We start from the raw sequence: 19,392 nt of genomic DNA, 5'->3' as shown, positions 1-19,392 counted from the left end.
TTTCTCCACAGGACAACTTGACCATTCTAGGTATTAGTTTTGTAAACCTTCTCTGATTTGCCTCCAAAAGCATTTATGTTCTTCTTTAAATAAAGTCACCGACATTGCTTATAATACTTCAGGTATGATCTTACTTGTATAAGTGAAGCATAATTTCCCTTTTATTTTTAATTTCATAGAAGGAACAACGCAAGTCTTTGTACCTAAACTGTGAATAATAGTCATGATAAAATCATAAGACAGATGAGTAAATTTGTTTTGCCATTCAATTGTTGCTTATAGGTTTCTTAACCTCATTTTCCTGCTTTCTTCCTGTAACCTTTGATCCCCTTGGGAAACAAGAACTTATCTATCTCTGTTTTAAATATACTGAAATACCTGGCTTCTGCGGCAATGAATTCCACAGATTCACCACTCACTGGCTAAAAAAAAACAAATTCTCCTTGTCTCCATTCTAAAAGATCTTCTCTTTACTCTAAGGCTGTACCCTCGGGTCCTAGTCTCTCCTACCAATAAAAACATCTTCCCAACATCCAATCTGTCCAGGCCATTCAGCATTCCGTAAATTTCAATCAGATTTCAGCTATCTTCTTCAGAACTCTAAGGTGTAGCTTATCTAGTCCAGGCAATTCATCCACATTCAGGTCTTTCAGTTTTTCTGACACATTCTCCTTAGTGATGGCAACCATACTCATCTCTGCTCCCTGCTTCCACATCCCCCCCCCCCACCCCCCCACCCCCAACCTACCCCAGACTGTCTTGAATTTTTAGGATATTATTCAAGTCTTCCACTGTGAAGACTGATGCAAAGCACTTATTCAGTTCCTCAGCCATTTCTTTGTTCCTCATTTTGACTTCCCGAGCTTACTCTCATATTTACTCTTCTCCCTCCTTATTTCTTTCTTCTTTGTCCTCTGTTGATCTTTGTAGTCTTCCCAATTCCCTTCGCCACATGATATGCTTTTTCTTACGCAGTGCCTGACTTCCCTGGTCAGGCATGGTTGCTTCATCCTCCCTTTAGTATGCTTCTTTTTCCCTCACGATGAATTTATGCTCTCTAATAGCTCCCAGAAACTTCTGCCATTGCTGCTCCACTGGCTTTCCTGCTAGGCTCCTCCCCCAATCAATTCTGATCAGCTCCTCCCTCATGCCTCTATAGGTGTCTTTATTCAACTGTATCACATCTGATTCCCCCTTCTCCCTCTCGAATTGCAGAGTAAATTCTATCATCTTATGATCGTTGCCTCCTAAGGGTTCCTTCACTTTAAGTCTTCCTTATCAGCTGTAATTATATGACCCTTTGATCTGTTCCTTACAAATTCTGTGTCTAAGATCTTCCTCTGTCATCAGTACCTGATGAAGGAGGAGCGCTGTGAAAGCTGGTGCTTTCAAACTGGACTATAAACTGGTGTCGTGTGATTTTTTGACTGTGAATAATAGTGTTTGGTCTGCTTGAATTTTTTTTGAGGTGCATTAAAGATTTTGTTTATAACACACAAAATTCTGTGGGGCAGTTCTGTTGGGTTAATTGTTTGGAATACTACTTTAAATGTTGTGGTCCCCAACAGGATTGGAATACTTAGCAAATATTAACACAGAGCACTCACTTAGTACTTTATCCATGCTTTCCCACCACCAGCAAATCCCCACTTTGGTCCTTAATCAGTCCCTTCACTTTTGACAACCACTTTACTATTGACATGTTAATTTAAGTAATGCAATTCCTTTAATTTGCTTTCTGCATTTTTAATATTTAGTCTGATGCTCCTGCATTTGATCAAACTAGTACCTCCTAAATCCTTTACTTCAGCTTTAGCCTACTCTAACTGTTTAGGAATGCAGAGAACTCTGGCTTTGGTTGCTGTCCTGTTCCTTATATATGGAAAGGTACTTGAACTACGCCTGAACCATGTGTCCTTTAAGGAGCCACAATTGCTCCAATACATTGCTGTCTCCCAATCTTTGGCTTCAATTTATGGGGCCAAATTTGGTCTCAGCCAAAATTAACCATCCTCTAGTGAAGTATTATTATTCTACATTCCTCCTTTCTCGGCCCCGTACAATCTAAGCCTTATGATAAGTCAATCATTATTCTTGAAGTGCTCCCTGACTGTGACATTTTTTACTTACATAGAGCACTTTAGTTGCAGAATAAAAACTCCTTCCACTCAGCTTTATTGTGACATATTTTGACTACAGTAGTCAGCACTTCAAGTAAAATGATCAGTGAGGGATAATCTTGTCCACAATCACATGACCTACTTTGATACTGCCTAAATGTTTTCCTGTGTAGGACGATAATAAGTGAATACAAAAATTCAGTTTCACTTTACCAGTTTGGGCTGGTCTCCAGAGGTGAATGGTTAATCCAATACTCTATCCAGGTCCCTCAATATTGAGAGATTTGGGTTATTACCTAATCAATTATATCATAGAAATACAGAAACTAGAAGAGGAGGCCATTAATATCATGGATAATCCTCTATCTCAATGCCATATTCCTATCTTTCCATACTCCATGATACTTATGCATAAAAAAACTTTTCTTAATTAGTCTCCATAACCTTATGCATTAGCAAATTCCACAGGTTAGCCAACCTCCTTGAATAAATGTTGCCTCATATGTGTTAAATGACCTATCCCATATCTTTAGACTACGACTCTTGGAATGGAGAAACTTAATACACAGAAACTACAGCACAGATCAGAACCTTAATGCTGTATAGGACAGATTGGTAATTGAGAAAATTGACAGAGATATCAATAAGAGGGAGGTGAATAGTATTTTGTTTAATGAAAGCAGCAGTGTGAAAGATCTTGAGGAATATTAGGAACAGCCAGATTGACTATAATCTCCTTTTATGGTCTGGAGATTCAGACTGACTTATTTTGGGATATCCAGGACTTTATACCATCAACTGGAATTTGGAAATCACATTTCAGTGCCAATTACAGAGATGGAGGGCTCAAACACCAACACGAACAGCTTCCATTAAGTGTTACGGCTTCGATGAGGCAAGCACTAAACTTAATATTGTTTATTCTTTACTCCAACTAAAATATGGTTAGAATATTTAATGATCACACCACTTTACCTGAAGTCAGCAGGATGGGTTAATTCAGAGGGACTGCTTTGAGCTTTCTCTTCCTCCTTTGTACTCTCAGAGCTCACGGTCTGAATTTGCAATTGTTCCAAGCTGGCCTCTGATATTTTGCCGGTTTCAACATCAGCCTGTTTATCCCGTTCTGGAAGAGCCTCTGCATTTTCTGTCCTGTGGCTGTCTGACTCGTCTACAGGAGGGATTTTCTCTCCTTTGCACATTTCTGCGCCAGCAGTTTCATGGCCACTAAAAACATGCGCTGATTGGCTTTCCCCTGTAGTGTCATAGTGGCAGCTACCTGTTCCAGGAGCACTTGGACTTTCAACGGTAAACTTGTAGAAATCCACGGCAGGTGGCATCCGCTCACTATATTGGCCAAACGGAGGTTCATCCGGGGCTTCCCCCGGGACAGAAGTCCGAAAGGGCTGCTCAGGTAGGTGATCACTATCTGACATCCAGGTTTTTGCATCCAACGTTCCATTGAGCTGCTCCATCACCTTGCTCAAGGGATTTCCGACACTGTTCATAGAAGTGTCCTTCATCTGTGGTATTAACAGACCTGGCTGAGGAGCATCCGCATCAGACTCGCTATGTGTCACTAGTGACATCTTGCCCTGGGAGTTGCAATTCTCTTCACCAGTATCAATCCCTTGGGATTTCTGTAAACCCATTTTTTCATTCTGTTCTTCTAGTTCAGCATCACTGCCCTGTTTGGACTTTGCACTTTCTCCTGTCAATAGTTGTACCTCTGTAGTTTTAGAATCTAGAATTTGTTCCTCGGATTTTGTTCTCTTCTTTTTGGGTATTCTCCTCTTCTTTGCCAATCTATGGAATTGAAATGACCAAAGATTATAAACAGCAACTCCTTCAATGTTTCAGGAAGGAATTGTACCATACACAGCAGCTTTCACAACCTCAAAGTGCTCCAACTCACTTTAGCACAACTACGCTCTTTGTGAATTAGTTATTGTTATAAACAGTTTGCAAAAAAGTCAGCTTTTTAAAATTCATGCATGGGATGTGGGTGTCACTAGCTTGGCCAGTATTTATTATCCCTAATTGCCCAAAGAGCAGTTAAGAGTCAACCACATTGCTGTGGACTCACATGTAGGCCAGACCAAGTCAGGGTGACAGATTTCCTTCCCTAAAGGACATTAGTGAACCAGATGGGACTTTCGTTACTGGCCGCAACGGCTTCACAGTCATCATTAGTCTCTCATTTCCAGAGTATTATTGAATTCAAAGCACACCATGTGCAATGGCAAGATTCAAATCCAGGTCTCCAGAACATTATCAGGATCTCTGGATTAATGGTCTTGTGATAATACCATTACATCATCACCTACTCCCTCACAAAATCTCACGAACAGCGGTGTGGCTAGAATTATATATTTTTATAAAAAACATGATATCAACTGGGAAATAATTATTGGTGAGGACTTTCAGAAAAAACAAAGCCCTGTCTGGCCCTCAAAGGCATAGAAAGCAGTTAATACCAATGTCTTTAAGAGGCTGGGATTAAAAATCTTTTAGTATGTTTCCAGGCAAAAGTTAATCCATACCCAACTCCCCAGTAAAGCCTGTTTTACAATGGCTGACCTAATTACTTCAAGGTCTGCACTATTCTCCTGGAGATCTGGTGTGCTCTCTTCTCTCTGGGGCTCAGAACATGGCACCACAGTGTCACTTGTTGTAAGGATAGAGCCCTCAGTCTCATTATTGAAGGGGTTGTAGCGCAGGGTTGGACTCCTAGTTTTGTTGTTTGATGGCAGACTCTCTGAAGTTCCAGATCGGGGACAGCTGCTGACTGTGTCCGTCAATTCACCCTCTAGAGAAAAAAAATACAAAAATATGGAAGCCAATGTTTATTTTAGGAATTGTTTTCATTCAAATGCAAGTATATATTATCTTAAATTAACAAAACAACAAGGAGAATGGGTTTATTTGAAGCAGCATTTTAAGAAAGACTGATGAGATAGTGTACCATTGAGTTCATTTCCCACAATTACCTGTAAACCTATAATTAGGGTTGTACATCCACTCACTTAATACCGATAGCATATTGTGTGGAGAGATTCATTATCCAGAATTTTGAAGATAAAGAAATATACTTAAGCTGCTTTAATTTCTTCTGTGAAAGTAGGGGGGAAATGAGTTATAGATTGTGACTTTTTCCATTGGAGTGTAGGAGATCGAGGGATGACCTCAGAGGTTTATAAAATCACAAGGGGCTTTGATGAGGTGAATAGTAAAGGTTTTTTTCCCCTGAGGTGGCAGAATTCAGAACTAGAGGGCATGTTTTTAAGGTGAGAGTAGAAAGATTTAAAACGGAAATGAGAGGGAACCTTTTTGATTTAAACACAGAGTGGTTTGTGTGTGGAATGAACTGCCAGAAGAACTGGTGGAAGTAGGTACAGTTACAACATTTAAAAGACGTTTAGATAAGTAGATGAATAGGAAACGTTTGGAAGGATATGAGCCAAACACAGGAAAGTGGGACTAGTTTGGTTTGGGAACATGGTTGGCGGAGACTAATTGGACTGAAGAGTCTGTTTCCATTCTTTACAACTATGATTGATTCTCATTCAAGTAAGCCACCAATCTACAGGGTTCAGTCATTTCTCTGGCATAATGCAGGAACTATTAAATATAAAACAATACAGATCCAATGCAAAGACCCAAGGAAACCAGGAGGAATAGCAACCAAACATTTTGAAGACCACACACAAACTTATCTTAGCCAGATTCTAAGAGTTGATTTTTTTTTGAGGAGTTAGAGTAGGGATAAAAGTAAAAGTTGACTTTACTCCAGTGTACAAGAGACACTGGGGCAGTATTATATCAGCAGTGGTTAATTAACAGGCCATTTCCAGGACTGCTGTCCAGTTCAGGTCTCAAGGCTGGACAGCCCAAAGAGCAAAGCCAGGGTTGAATGTCCCAGGATGAGGGCACCTTGCTATGAAGAATTTCTTCACAATCAAATTATGGAATCTCCTGGCAGTGTACTGGATTTTGAAGGCATGGCCATGATGTAAATCATCTCCTGCTTACTGCGCTCATCAAGGATAATTCAAGAACATAAAATGCCTGCCATTCCACTGAAGCCAACAAAACAGGAGTAGGAATAGTGGGATGTGAGGTAGTTGAGGAAGTCTAGGTGGAGGAAGGTTCTGAACACTTGTACAAATAAAAACCAAGGGTTAGTTTATGATCAATTCTCATATCTGGAATCAATCACCCTAAGCTGACAGAATTCTCAAAAGACAGACATGAATCAGAGTGAGACCAAAGTGAATGATAGTGAGGAACTGTATCATTTTGGCAGTGTGCAACTTCAACTTTCTAATATTCTTGGCAATGGGCAACCTAATGTTGAAATTCTCAATGTCCTCCATATCGATCTTTGAAAAATCATTTAGCCATATTTCTAGATAGTTCCATCCGCAAAGAGTCTGAGCCCAACATGTGGCAACAGAAGTCATGCTTGAACAGTTATGCCTTACGGCAGTGCAAAGATCCAGTTACACTTTGTAACTTGATTAGGTCACAATGACATAAAAAAGGTGGATTAAATTTAATTTAAAAAAACACAGATAGGTGGTTGTACACAATTAATATTACGGAAAGTCATTGATTAGCCCGGGTTGAGCTACAGCATATAAAACAAACTCAAATTAAAAAAAATCTAAAAAGGAAATGTGACCATACAGATACTCTCCACTGGAAAGCTGGGCCTTATTTCAATAGAGGAACTGCATTATATTAAGCAATATTCAGGTTTCTTAACTTTTACTCAACAGTTCTACAGTAAAAATACAATAAAATGAGACTGCAGTTAATTCAAAGTAAAATTAAATCCCTCAATATTACTCCGTGATCCAGGATTACAGTAGCAGTAAAAGATAAACTATTCACAACACATTGGACTATAGCAATATTAGTAATTAATAAATTATTCTTACAGGCAAGATATGTTTGTTAATGGAAACCTATGCCAATGCAAAAGGCGAATGTGTGCAGGAGATATCTGGCATTGCCTTCCCCAATGGCTGCCAGGTACTAGCCATCTACCTGAGGTGCTAGTGACAATGCTCCTGAGCTGTGCTTTAATATATAAAAAGGTTGTTAAAATGCAAGAACTAAAAAGGTTGTATTTATCAAAGTAGTACACAGTGCAATTGATTCCCGTAAAAGAGCCAGTTTCCCATTGTGAATCCCATCACCACAGAATTATGAATCATGTTAAAGATTTCAATTCATGATTTTCAGCCATTACCTATTTTCCTTTGTCTGACATATTCCCACCAAATACACAAATAAACACCAATTTAAGCAGCCCTAGCAGGCATGCAATTTGGGAGAGTGTTAGGGGCAAAGCATGCAGCAAGCAGCAACAGTGTGTGATACACAAGCCTAAAAGAGTCCCACCTTCCCAGTCTGTGCTGGGTATGGACTGTGCTGCTGGAAAGACATCTCCAAAATCATAATCTATAATGGAAAGAGGAGACAGAAACAAAAAAAGAAACAAAATCTGTAACAAATGAAAATCATGGTACAATATTCAAATAGCACGAGGTGAACTTCCATTGTACGTGGATGTCAAAATGATTGTTGGTTATTCCAGCAAGCCTGCAGCTAATTTCAAATGCCTTTCTACCATCCTTGTACAGGTGCTGGATATAGAATGAGATGGGACAGCTACCCCCACAGGAAATGGATGATGTTTTGTATTGTGGGACCTTTGGTTTTGAATAGACAGCTGAAATAAAGAGGCACTGTTGGACATACCAATCGTGCAGATGCAATGAGTTTGGACATGATGCTGCAATACAAAAACAATGTCCCCAAATAGAAATCATACAAAGTCAACAGCTGACTGGTAAATGCGAGGCGACTTACTGTCTCTAACTTGACACACACTAATGAAATTAGTAAATTGCTCTGTTTCAATACCGTATCCTCTGCTTGATCAATAAAAGACTCACCGGAGTGACAAAGTGCTGACAGAAACACACAGCTATACTTTAACAGCATGGGATAATTTTAAATACACTGCTGTAATCTCCTCGTACAAATATTGTTGTGCAGCTCTGGTATTTATCAAGGCTACTGAGCCTCTACCCTCTTCACCTGCTGTGGGTTATTACTCAATTGAGATAGGATAAATAGGCAAAGTCTTTTCCCTGGAGTTGGGGAGTCCAGAACGAAAGGCATAGGTTTAGGGTGAGAGGGGGAAAAGATATAAAAGAGACCTAAGGGGCAAATTTTTTCACGCAGAGGGTGATACGTGTATGGAATGAGCTGCCAGAGGATGTGGTGGAGGCTAGTACAATTGCAACATTTAAGAGGCATTTGGATGGCTATATGAATAGGAAGGGTTTGGAGGGATATGGGCCAGGTGCTGGCAGGTGGGACTAGATTGGGTTGGGATATCTGGTCGGCATGGACGGGTTGGACTGAAGGGTCTGTTTCCATGCTATACATGTCTAGGACTCTAATTGCACTTAGTTCGTACTGACTCACCAATTTTTCATATTTTCATTACAGATGATAGCAGCAAACCAATAAATAGCAATGGTGAAACATCACTGTTTGTGTTCCGAATTATATGCTGTGCTGTAAAACACATTCAGTATTTGAAATTGGACAGTTGCAATTAACCAGAGATCCAGGCATTGATGCCTGTAAGGCAGTGCACCAAAACAAAGTGTCGGTGACAATTGATTTCACTGGGAGTGGTGCAGCTGATTACAAACCTCTGATGATTTAGTCACTATTCTCTGGCCTAAAAGCAAAATAAATTACAGTCTGCTGGACCATTCTTGGGATCTCCAACATGTTGAACGTAGCGAACAATGGTCAGACTGCAGCAGCTTCTCTCAGGAATGTGCCATTAATGTGAGTTTGAATAGCAATGCCCATATCTCAAGAATAAATTAAAAGGTGAAATAGATCAATGGATAGGTATTTTCTAGGTGCAGCATCTGGCCAGCTATACAGAAAATAAAAACATTGAATACGCAGCATATAAAATTACAGATTATTGCCCGCTCAGCCTCTCCAAATGATGTCCAGTGATATTCCAATTGCAAAGTTGATAGATAATTCATCTAAATGAATTCACTGCATGATTGAGATCCCTATTCTGAAACTGCATTCTCAATGTTCTGCAGATCTGAGAGTTGGATATTCTTCAGTCCTTCACCATGTCTTGCAATTGTACTCGTGTGAATTGTGTAGGCAGGATTTGCACTGATTGAAATTTAGTAACATTAAATCTTTACATTGTCTGAATATCAACCTTTTGAACAAAAATGGTCCTTTCCCACTTCAAATCATTTTCTCTCTAATGCAGTAAGCTCAGCAGGTCTCACTTCATAAATTATCCATAGAATTGGAACAAAAAAGTTTCTATTATTTGTTGAAGAGCCTGCCAATTAAAAAACAAGACATACCTATAAGTGGTCGTATCACATTGCTGTCCCTCCAATGCACTGCAGGAACAAATGTAAGAACGTTCACACTGTGTAGTTACCACCACTGGGTTATATTATCTTATAACTTCCTGATAAAAAATATTGAATTCTTGGTAGAAAAGTTTACATTTCACCAGTTAGAATGACCAGATAGCTGGCATGAGTCAACAGAAGTCGATAAGTTCAGTTGTAAGACAAAGATCAATCCAGGCTAAAATATAGCTGGGGGCATAGTGCCATCTCTCGTGGGTGGTCTCACCCTTCCTTCTCATTCCATCAACTACGTTCGAGCAACATATGACCTTGTAGAGGTTTATAAAATCATGAGGGGCATTGATAGGGTGAATAGCCAATGTCTTTTTCCTATGATGGGGAGTCCAAAATTAGAAGGGATAGGTATAAGTTGAGAGGGAAAATACTTAAAAAGGACCTGAGGTGTAACCTTTTCACACAGAAGTTGGTACGTATATGGAACAAGGTGCCAGAGGAAGTGGCGGAAGCAGGTACAATTACAAGCTTTAAAAGGCATCTGGATGGGTATGCAAATAGGAAAGGTTGAGAGAGATATCGGCCAAATACTGGTAATTGGGACTAGGTCAGATTGGGATGTCTGGTCAGTGCGGATGAGTTGGACCAAAGGGTCTATTTCCATATTGTATAACTCTTTGTTTCCATTATTCAAGTCTTTAAATTGTTGGGGTTGGGAGGACAATGAAAGATTTTAATTCATGCCATCTTCCTCATTACTCCACATGGTATTCATAATCAGCACCTTCTTCTGATTGTACCTGGTTTTTCTATTGAAAACTAGCTTGCCAATTCACGGCATTGTAACTTACAAAACTAACTTTTCCTGCAACATGAGCAAATTAGAAACATCCAAGAGTTAACATACAAAAATCGTCTGCGTGACTAATACTGCAGAGATGTTTCTTGGCAGCACAATACTACCAGCTGCAGCTCCTATAGTATAGAAGTGGCCTAATTTTAATACAGGATGATTAAGTATAGCAACACATGATTATGAATAGCAACACAAAATACTTTGGGGCAGGAGGCAAATCTGCCCCTACAAATCCCCAAATTGCCCAGAAATTTTCCTTCATTCAGCGACTAACCAGATTAAAATGGGGAATAATGAGACTGTTACATGCAGAGTGGGGCACAGGACAGAGGGGCCACAAGGCACTGCTGGGGGTGAAAGAGGAACAGGCTGGAAGAAAGGGAAGCCACAGACAGGATAACTAGGAAAATCTGAAATAACAGAGGTAATGAATCATTTTCAAATAAACGTGGTTATCTCTAGCTTAAGGCTGCAAGTGTTCAGGAGCTACACTACAGAAAGATTATGATGGATGCTATTGTAATAAACACTGTACCAATGGTTACATTCAAATAAGAGATTAGTTAAATATTCCAGCTTTTTGAAAATCTGATGGAAATGCATTTTCTGGCAAAAGTGAGTTTACCATCATGTTTTTTCTGTGTAGAAATGTGTGTCAGTTATGCTGAAGAAAACACTTTTGTTAATTTATACCTTTTGCCATGTGCAAATTTAAATACTGTGGCATCTAGGAAATTAATGTTTCCCTTGTATATTGTGATGTTAACTTTAACGGGGCTGATAACTGAGGATGGTGATGAATTCTTCTAGTTCTGCTTCTGTTATAAGGTTAGAATGAAATCATGTCTGCAGTTCAAATAAGCTTCAATCATTAACTCAAGATGATGTTATTATGTGACCACATGACCTAATAAAATAGTAAGAATGAAAATGTGACCCCCAAAAAACCAAAAAGAGTAACCCTCAAAAACAAAGTGCCTTGAAGTACAGGATGCATCCCTTCATATTTAAGGAAGACAGTTTAGCCAGTGGGAGTGAAACTACTTTCCAAGTCAGTGTGACACAGGTGAGACTATTTTAATGACTCATGCTATTGTTGCTTGAGGTGGCACTGTCTGTGCTACTTGATGGCATATAATGTTTAATGTGAAACTCATCTACTCTGGAATCTGCAGTTAAAAGTAAATGCAATTAGCAGTGGAAGTTAATGAGCTTTGCATAATGGTATTATGCATCAAAAGCCAATATAAAATCTGATGTCTCTCAAGGACCCAGCTGTGGAAACTTTCAGAAAATCATAAAGTAATCCTAATTCTATACTCAAGGGTAAAAGTTGAGGTGGAAAAAACCGTCAGAGAGTTCCATAGGCTCGAATGATGTCTCAGTTTGCTTATGGCATACTTTATAGCTTAATGCATTTGACTTGGCTGACGCATTGACAATTCTTGAATTGCGGCTCCAGTCATTATTTGTATAGATTTTGAAACTGAAGAGTTTGCACTGCAATCCACCAATTTGTGTAGCTTGGGACATACTAACTCCAGAAGGAAAACTATGCTTTGCCCGCAGTCTCCTTAGATCAAGTATTGCATGACTGGATGTATATATAGGCTTGTAGTATCTGTTGGTAACAGAAGTTATTTTTGATTAGGCAGCATAGTGGTCCTTCTTTCATAATAGATATAGACTTGGCGCCCATGATGCTGAAGATGGGATACTGTGTATCCACCACCTGTAAAGTAGTTATAGTTACATCTGTACTTAATAATTATTAGTTGGCAGCTATTCTGTACTGTACAGGGTCAGTAGGCAAGGTAGTTGCAAAGCATGCTTCTTGGGGTCTACGACAGAAATGCTGAGACAAGGTGAATGTTCATCTCTGTTAATAAAAGGATTTGGCTAATCACGTTCTTGTGCTGGTTCGACCATTCAACGAGATCATGGTCAATCTACAAATTAATTCCATATAGTCAACTTTGCCCCATTTCCCTTAATATCTATGGCAAACAAAACCTATCAGTTTTAAAATTGATCTAGTATCAATTGCCATTTCCATAACAGGATACCAAACTTCTACAACCATGAGAAAATTATTCCTAAAGTTCATTCTCAAAAGGGCTGACTAATTTTTAAAAAAATATATACTTCTTAGTCCAAAATTCCACAAAGACTGGAAATAGTTAGGAACATACAAGCAGAAGTAGGCCATTCAGCGCCTTCAATCTGCTCCACCATTTTAAATCATGGCTGATCTTCTTTCTTAATGCCTTCATCCCATACTATCTCCATGTCCTTGTTATCAGTGTCATGACCTTTGTCTTGAAGGTACACAATGACCTCCCACACCCCACTGGAGTACAGACTCCTGTTGTCTAACCCTTGGATTCATGATCCATGACTTGCAATGAAATCATGGCTGCAATTCAAACTTCAAACACCTAACAAGCTACACTTTACCCAGGCTTCTCTCAAAGTGACTTACAAAAGCCAGCAGAAGACTTCAAGATGTTGGATATTTGCTGCATTATTGCAATGTGACTGTACATGGTCTTGCAATGAATGTTTGCAATGGACAATGCATTTCAAAGCATTTCAATTACAAAAGGACATCTTTGCAATCTGTGCTCTACTATACATATACCCCAGTATATGCTCATGTTATTAACTGCTGAACCATTTGCATGATACAAAAGGATCATACGTGAGGATGCCTTAATTTTTTCTACCCTTACTGTAGCTCACCAACGATCAACTTAATTGGAAATGGCATTGATTAACACATGATTAAGTTCTCTTTTTTGTAAGAGATATTTTTGAATGACTCAATCATTTTCAGCTACTTGCTCAGGGTTATTCGTGTTGTAGTTGCATACCCTCCTCATTCCTTAGGTTGGGGACAGAAGGTGAGCTTATCACTTCTTCCAATAAGTCATTTTCTAGCTCTGTTTGAAGGTTGGGGGGGGGGGGGGGGGAAGAGATGTGGGGGGTGTGTGTGTGTCTGTGTGCATGCGTGTGCGTGGGGGTGTGGAGGGGGCACCTCTTACAGGGGTTAGGGAAGGTGATTTCCAAGACTCTTCCTAATGCCCCCCACCTTTTCTTTGAAAGGCAGCGTATGGCGACACTGAACAAAAGTTTTAAAAAGCCCTCTATTTATCTTCATTTTGACTATTATTGCACTATTTATTCTACCACAGAGGACAGCACATGCAGATCCAATCCCACATTTGCCAACATTCTTTTCTTGAATGGTCACTGAATTGTGATTAGGACGGGAATATGCTAGTTCATAAATCTAGAGATAGTGGGTCTTACTCTCAGTACACCACAAAAGTTGGACATCTGGAATACAATACTGGGTGGGTAGTTCAGGCTGGTAACCTCTACGTTTAAAACGCACTTGGATGAACAACTGAAGTGTCATAATATTCCAGGGCCCAGTGTGGGAACATGGGACTAGTATAGGCAGTAGAATATATTTGCAGTACAGACTTGATGGGCCAAAAGGCTTCTTCTGTACTGATGATTCATATAACAGCCAGAACTCCCACAAATCACTGCAAGTATTATAATCTTAAACACATTAATACACTCAATGTAAACGAGTTTACAATGAGATGACTGGATTCTTTGGATACAGCAAAAGATTAGAACTTACCCTCACTGGAGGGTGCGATGGCACTATCGTCCCATTCTAGATTAGTGGAGGTGACAGAGTTGAATGAATTGAGTGACAGGCTGTCAGAACCATGCACAGAATTGGGCAGGCGCTCTTCGAAGTCCAGCAAGTGCAGCGGCTTATAATATTCTGGCATATATGGAGCCAGGTCCAGGTAGGGAACATCCTAGATTTAAAGGAACAAACAAGTGAATAGATAGTGACCAGGAGCCAAAATAAAACATCTCAACAGTGAAGTTTTACGGTGAAGATCCGATAAAAAAAAACAAATTTCCTTATTAATAAAGCCTGCACTTTCATCAGTATTAGAGGCAGTTCAGAACATGGATTGAAATGTTTTTCACTTGCATTAGATCCAGACCTTCCACGAGCATGTACAGTTTGCTTTATGATTAATATTGTTAATCTCAAGGGAGGTAAGGAATAGTGAACTTTATCCCTGTCAAAAAGTAAATCAAGTCAAGATCCAAAATAAATACAAGTCATGCATCTCACAGGTTCACTCATTCTCTAGGCCTAATGTTCTCTTGGTTGGGCAACTCAGGTTTAGAATTACATTCACTGTGTAAGATACATGAAATTGATATTTGTTATAGATTCTGAATCTTGGAGACAGCCACAGACTAAGAAGAAACTTGCTCATAATCTAACTGCCAAGAAAAAAAACATTCTTAAAACTGCTCTTGGTGAATCTTTCAGCCAGCCATGTGGACCTCCCAGAAAGGGAGTCTGTGCCACTAACAAGGCCGTAATGCAAACAGATATTGACATATAGAAGATAATTTTTCCAAATTTTGACTGGTACAGAGCACAGAAGGGGCCCATTTACCTCGATGTGTCATTACTAGCTCCATTAAACAAACAATCTTCTTGACAGTCCTGCAATATTGATGCTGAGAAAAATACTACTTCTCATCATTTAAGGCTCACTGCTGTCTTATGCTATTCCTTCATATATTTTAAGAACTTACACTATATCACTTAAATGCATGTTCCTTACCAACTCCAACTCAAATCGAATGAATTCCAGGCCAGACACTAGTGTGAGGAAGAGAGTCAGGTGATCATGACTGCAGACTAGGGCATTCCTTAGGGTTCAAAAGAAACACGACAGTAAGATATCACATACCTACAAGATCATTGATCTCTGTTTATCTAAATGTTTTACTTTCTTCTATTACAAATACAATGTCTTACTTTGTGTATTATTTTAGATACAAAAGGAGACTGAGCAACTTATATTGAGAACAGTGCTGATTTAACTACATACATTTCTAAAATATAATTACTTTTACCACTATGCTTTGTATGTAGACAATCACAAAATTCACAGGGCATGGCAACATAGGAGCAATACTTTTTAAGAGATCCAGTATACATGTACGAGATCATCTTGGTTAGTTATTTTCCTTTGATTTTATGCTTTAAACTGCTGCTTAAGATATTAAGTCAACTGCAAAAATGCAAGGAATTCTCCTTCTTATCAGAATAATTTCTCCAGATGTGAGCACTATTTTATGTATACTGAGTCTTATAATCTTTCTAGACTTAAACATGACTGGGGAGATGAGGAGCTAATGGCTTATGATACTGGGGAGCATATCTTCATACTCACTTGCCCCTTACCCCTGTGAAATTACTTGGTGGTTCCACTACAAAACCCTTACTGCCCCCGTTGCTAGACTACAGCAAATTTAATGATACATAAGTTTTCTGGATTGCACCATCGATGAATGCAAGCCTTGACATAATGCACACTATCGCATTATATAACCACCAGCCTGGTGGTCATATGACATGATAGATCATGCATTTATCTAATGCAAGTACTTTTGACACAGCACTTTTGCCGTCAGCTCATCCTTGTGTTACACCCAGAGTAATGATGTCATTATTTCTTGAATTTAAAATTGCTGGCTGTAGGTAACTGGGGAGCATATCATATCCCTTGCATTGATACCAAAGCTTCATTATACTTCTACAGAAAGGATAAAAAGGATTCTATATAACAACCAACCACCAGATAACATTACCCATCATTCTCCAACATCCCTATGCCTGATTAGTGCTGTTGACTGTGATTACTGTATATCGCAATGTGTCTCCTGTAAGATACCATTTTATTAGCCCAAAAATTATGTTTTTGCATATATTCAGCATAGAAGTTGCTCCCGTTTCAGCTCTTGATAGTTTATATTTTGATTAGCAGCTAATCCCAATATTTCATCCTACAAACAAGATATTTTACCTACTATCTTATAACTCAGCGTAAGGGATCAAGCAGATGATACAGGTTGTGTTACAAAGTTTAAGACGTGCCCACAAAAAGGAGATCCAGTGCCTAAATGAGACTGATGATTAACACCCAGGTTCACTTTAAAACTCAGCAAATAAGTCAACACCTGTTTTTAGAGGAATTTTGAGGCAAAGATCAATTTATACACCCGTGTATATTGTACGTACAATGGAATTTGCTGCTTTCCTACCAGTGATATGTCACTAGCCTGTGGAATTACAATCTTTAATTCTAAATTAGCATGTTGCTGGTTTTAATAATTCTACTTGCTCTGATGAGGTTAGACTTACTTGAAGTAGTACTTATGAAGCAGGTTTTGATTTTCCCAGAATAACCTCAGGTAGCTTTCCAGAGAATTCTCGTTTAATGCAAGGTACAGCCAGGCCCGACCTAAGAGGTTGGAGAAAGGGTTGAGTGAGATAGGTCAAGAAGGAATAAGCCAGGACAGCATCAGGGCCACTTTGAGAGGGTGTAAAATCAGGCATGATTCCCACTTCTTAATACTACTCCAAGACCTGTACTATAATAAGTATGGTGTTAGCCCTGCTTGGCAACAGGATCAAACTTGGCAGCATTGGTCTGGTAATGGAAAAACCTGACATGTAGATAGTGGTGGGTGTTGAAACAGAGTTAGAGAGGAGGATGAAAACAGGGCAGGAAAAAATAAAAGTAAAGAATTTAAATTTATTCTTAAATCAAACAGTACAAATGTAAATTCATGATATAGATTAGCTGCATATCTGTAGTTTGAAACTCACTGCGACCAAGGTTCGTAGCTACATGCTGCAGCACATCAATCTGCTTCACCGCTTCACTCCGCGTAAAATGGACGACCAATACCCAGTACCCAGAGGAAATGTCCTGCAAACTAAACAGCAAATTTAGAATTGTAACAAGCAGCACAATAAAGACACACAAGTGAGACATCAGTCAGAATATCAAAATACTGCTCAGTTCTGTGCACAAGCCAGAACACACTGTGCACCAGAAATAACTGAATATCTGACATATACGCTGCAAAGAAAAACATACAAAAAATGGCCAATTTATAATGGTGGGCATTTCAATGATATTACCAACAAGCACTGAAATGTCAAAAGCAGCTCAACCCATTACTGGAAAGGCACAGCATGTCAGGCAGCATCCGAGGAATAGGAGAGTCGAAGGATCTGGGGGAGGGGGGAGGAGTAGGAGGAGGAGGTGTGAAAGGCAAAAGGTAGAAGCAGGTGGAGGTGGTCATGGTGATAGGTCAGAGCAGAGGGTGGAGTGGATAGGTGGGAAGGAAGATGGAGAGATGGGACAGATTAAAAGGGTGGTGCCGAGTTAGAGGGTTGGATCTGAGATCCGGTGGGGAGGGGAGATGAGGAAACTGGTGAAATTGACGTTGGCCGTTTGGTTGGGGGGTCCCAAGGCAGAAGATGAAGCTCAAGGCACTCTTCCTCCAGGCATCGGGTGGCTAGGTCTTGGCAGTGGAGGCAGCCCAGGACTTGCATATCCTTGGCAGAATGGGAGAGGAAGTTGAAGTAACTGGCTACAGAGCAGTGGGGGTTTTTTGGTGTGTGTTCCAGAGATGTTCTCTGATGTTCCGCGAGTTGGCATCCTGTCTCCCCAGTGTTGAGGAGACCACATCGAGAGCAATGGACACAGAAGACAAGGTGTCTGGTGGTACAGAAAATCTCTGTTGGATATGGAAAAATCCTTTGGAGCCTTGGACGGAGGTGAGGGGGAGGTGTCGGCACAGGTTTTACACCTCTTGCGTGTGTCAAGGGAAGCTGCCGGGAGTGGAGAGTGGATTGGTGGAGGTGTGGACCTAACAAGGGAGTTGCGGATGGAATGGTCTCTGAGGAATGCTGATGGGATCGGGAGGGAAATATCTCTCTGGTGGTGGGATGTGACTGTAAGTGCTGGAAAAGGCGGAGGATAATGAGTTGTATCCAGAGATTGGTGGGATGGAAGAAAGGTGAGGACCAGGAGGGTTCTATCCTGTTTACGGTTGGAGGGGTGGGGTTCAAGAGCGGAGGTGCAGGAAGTGGAAGAGATTAACTGGAGGGCATTGGTGACCATGTGGGAGGGGAAATTGTGGTTCTTGAAGTAAGAGGCCACCTGGAATGACCTGGAGTGAAATTGCTCCGCCTGGGAGCAGATACAGCAGAGGTGGAGGAATTGAGGGTAAGGAATAGTGTTTTTACAGGAAGAGGGGGGTGGGAGGAGGTGTCGTTCAGGTAGCTGTGGGAGTCGGTGGGTTTGATGGAGATGTCCATGCTGAGTCGGTCACCAGAAATGGAGACAGAGAGATCCAGGAAGGGGAGGGAGGTGTCTGAGATGGTCTAGGTGAACCTGATGTCAGGGTGGAAGGTGTTCGTGAAGTTGATGAACTGTTCAATCTCCTCATGGGAGCATGAGGTGGCGCCGATACAGTCATCAAATTAGCAGAGGAAAAGGTGGGGAATAGTATTGGTGTAACTACCGAAGATGGACTGTTCCATATATCCAAACAGGCTTGCATAGCTGGGGCCCATGCCAGTGCCCATGGTTACTCCTTTGATCTGAAGGAAGTGGAAGGATTCAAAAGGAGAAGCTGTTGAGGGCGAGGACCAGTTCAGCCAATCAAAGGAGTGCGTCAGTGGAGGGATACTGGTTGGGTCGGCGGGAGAAGAAACTGAGGTCTTGGAGGATGGATGTGTTCAGGGATTGGATGACCATGGTGAAGTTGAGATGTTGGAGCCGGGTAAATGAAAGTCATGGAGGGCGTGGGTGGTGTCCCAAATGTACGTAGGGAGTTCCTGGACCAAAGGGAACAGGACGGTGTCAAGGTATGAGGAAATAAGTTGGTGGGGCAGGAGCAGGCGGAGACAATGGGTCGACCAGGGCAGTCAGGTTTGTGAATTTTAGGCAAGAGGTAGAACCAGGCAGTGCACAGTTCCAGGACTATGAGGTCGAAGTCTGTGGATGGGAGATCCGTTGGTAGTCCAACACAAGCTGATTTTAAAAAAACAGTA

At 40.5% G+C, this 19,392-nt stretch overlaps 1 protein-coding gene across 3 annotated transcripts in view; it reads right to left on the bottom strand.

The window, feature by feature from the left end:
* plekhm2 (pleckstrin homology domain containing, family M (with RUN domain) member 2) overlaps positions 1–19,392 on the bottom strand; it is a 64,519-nt gene that overhangs the window by 21,776 nt on the left and 23,351 nt on the right. The window contains exons 3-10 of one of the 3 annotated variants that reach the window (XM_072586561.1): positions 17,152–17,261; positions 16,684–16,783; positions 15,098–15,185; positions 14,077–14,263; positions 9,557–9,595; positions 7,530–7,589; positions 4,701–4,929; positions 3,096–3,926 (exon numbers count right to left, since the gene is read on the bottom strand). In XM_072586561.1, coding sequence (XP_072442662.1) covers positions 3,096–3,926; positions 4,701–4,929; positions 7,530–7,589; positions 9,557–9,595; positions 14,077–14,263; positions 15,098–15,185; positions 16,684–16,783; positions 17,152–17,261 — 1,644 coding nt within the window. The remainder of the gene's footprint in view (positions 1–3,095; positions 3,927–4,700; positions 4,930–7,529; positions 7,590–9,556; positions 9,596–14,076; positions 14,264–15,097; positions 15,186–16,683; positions 16,784–17,151; positions 17,262–19,392) is intronic. The other 2 variants (XM_072586562.1, XM_072586563.1) reach the window with 2 other exon arrangements.

This window comes from Chiloscyllium punctatum, chromosome 16 (genome assembly GCF_047496795.1).
Source record: "Chiloscyllium punctatum isolate Juve2018m chromosome 16, sChiPun1.3, whole genome shotgun sequence".
NCBI lineage: Eukaryota > Metazoa > Chordata > Chondrichthyes > Orectolobiformes > Hemiscylliidae > Chiloscyllium > Chiloscyllium punctatum.
The sequence above is the reverse complement of the archived record's forward strand: the minus strand, read 5'-3'. Positions and strand labels throughout refer to the sequence as shown.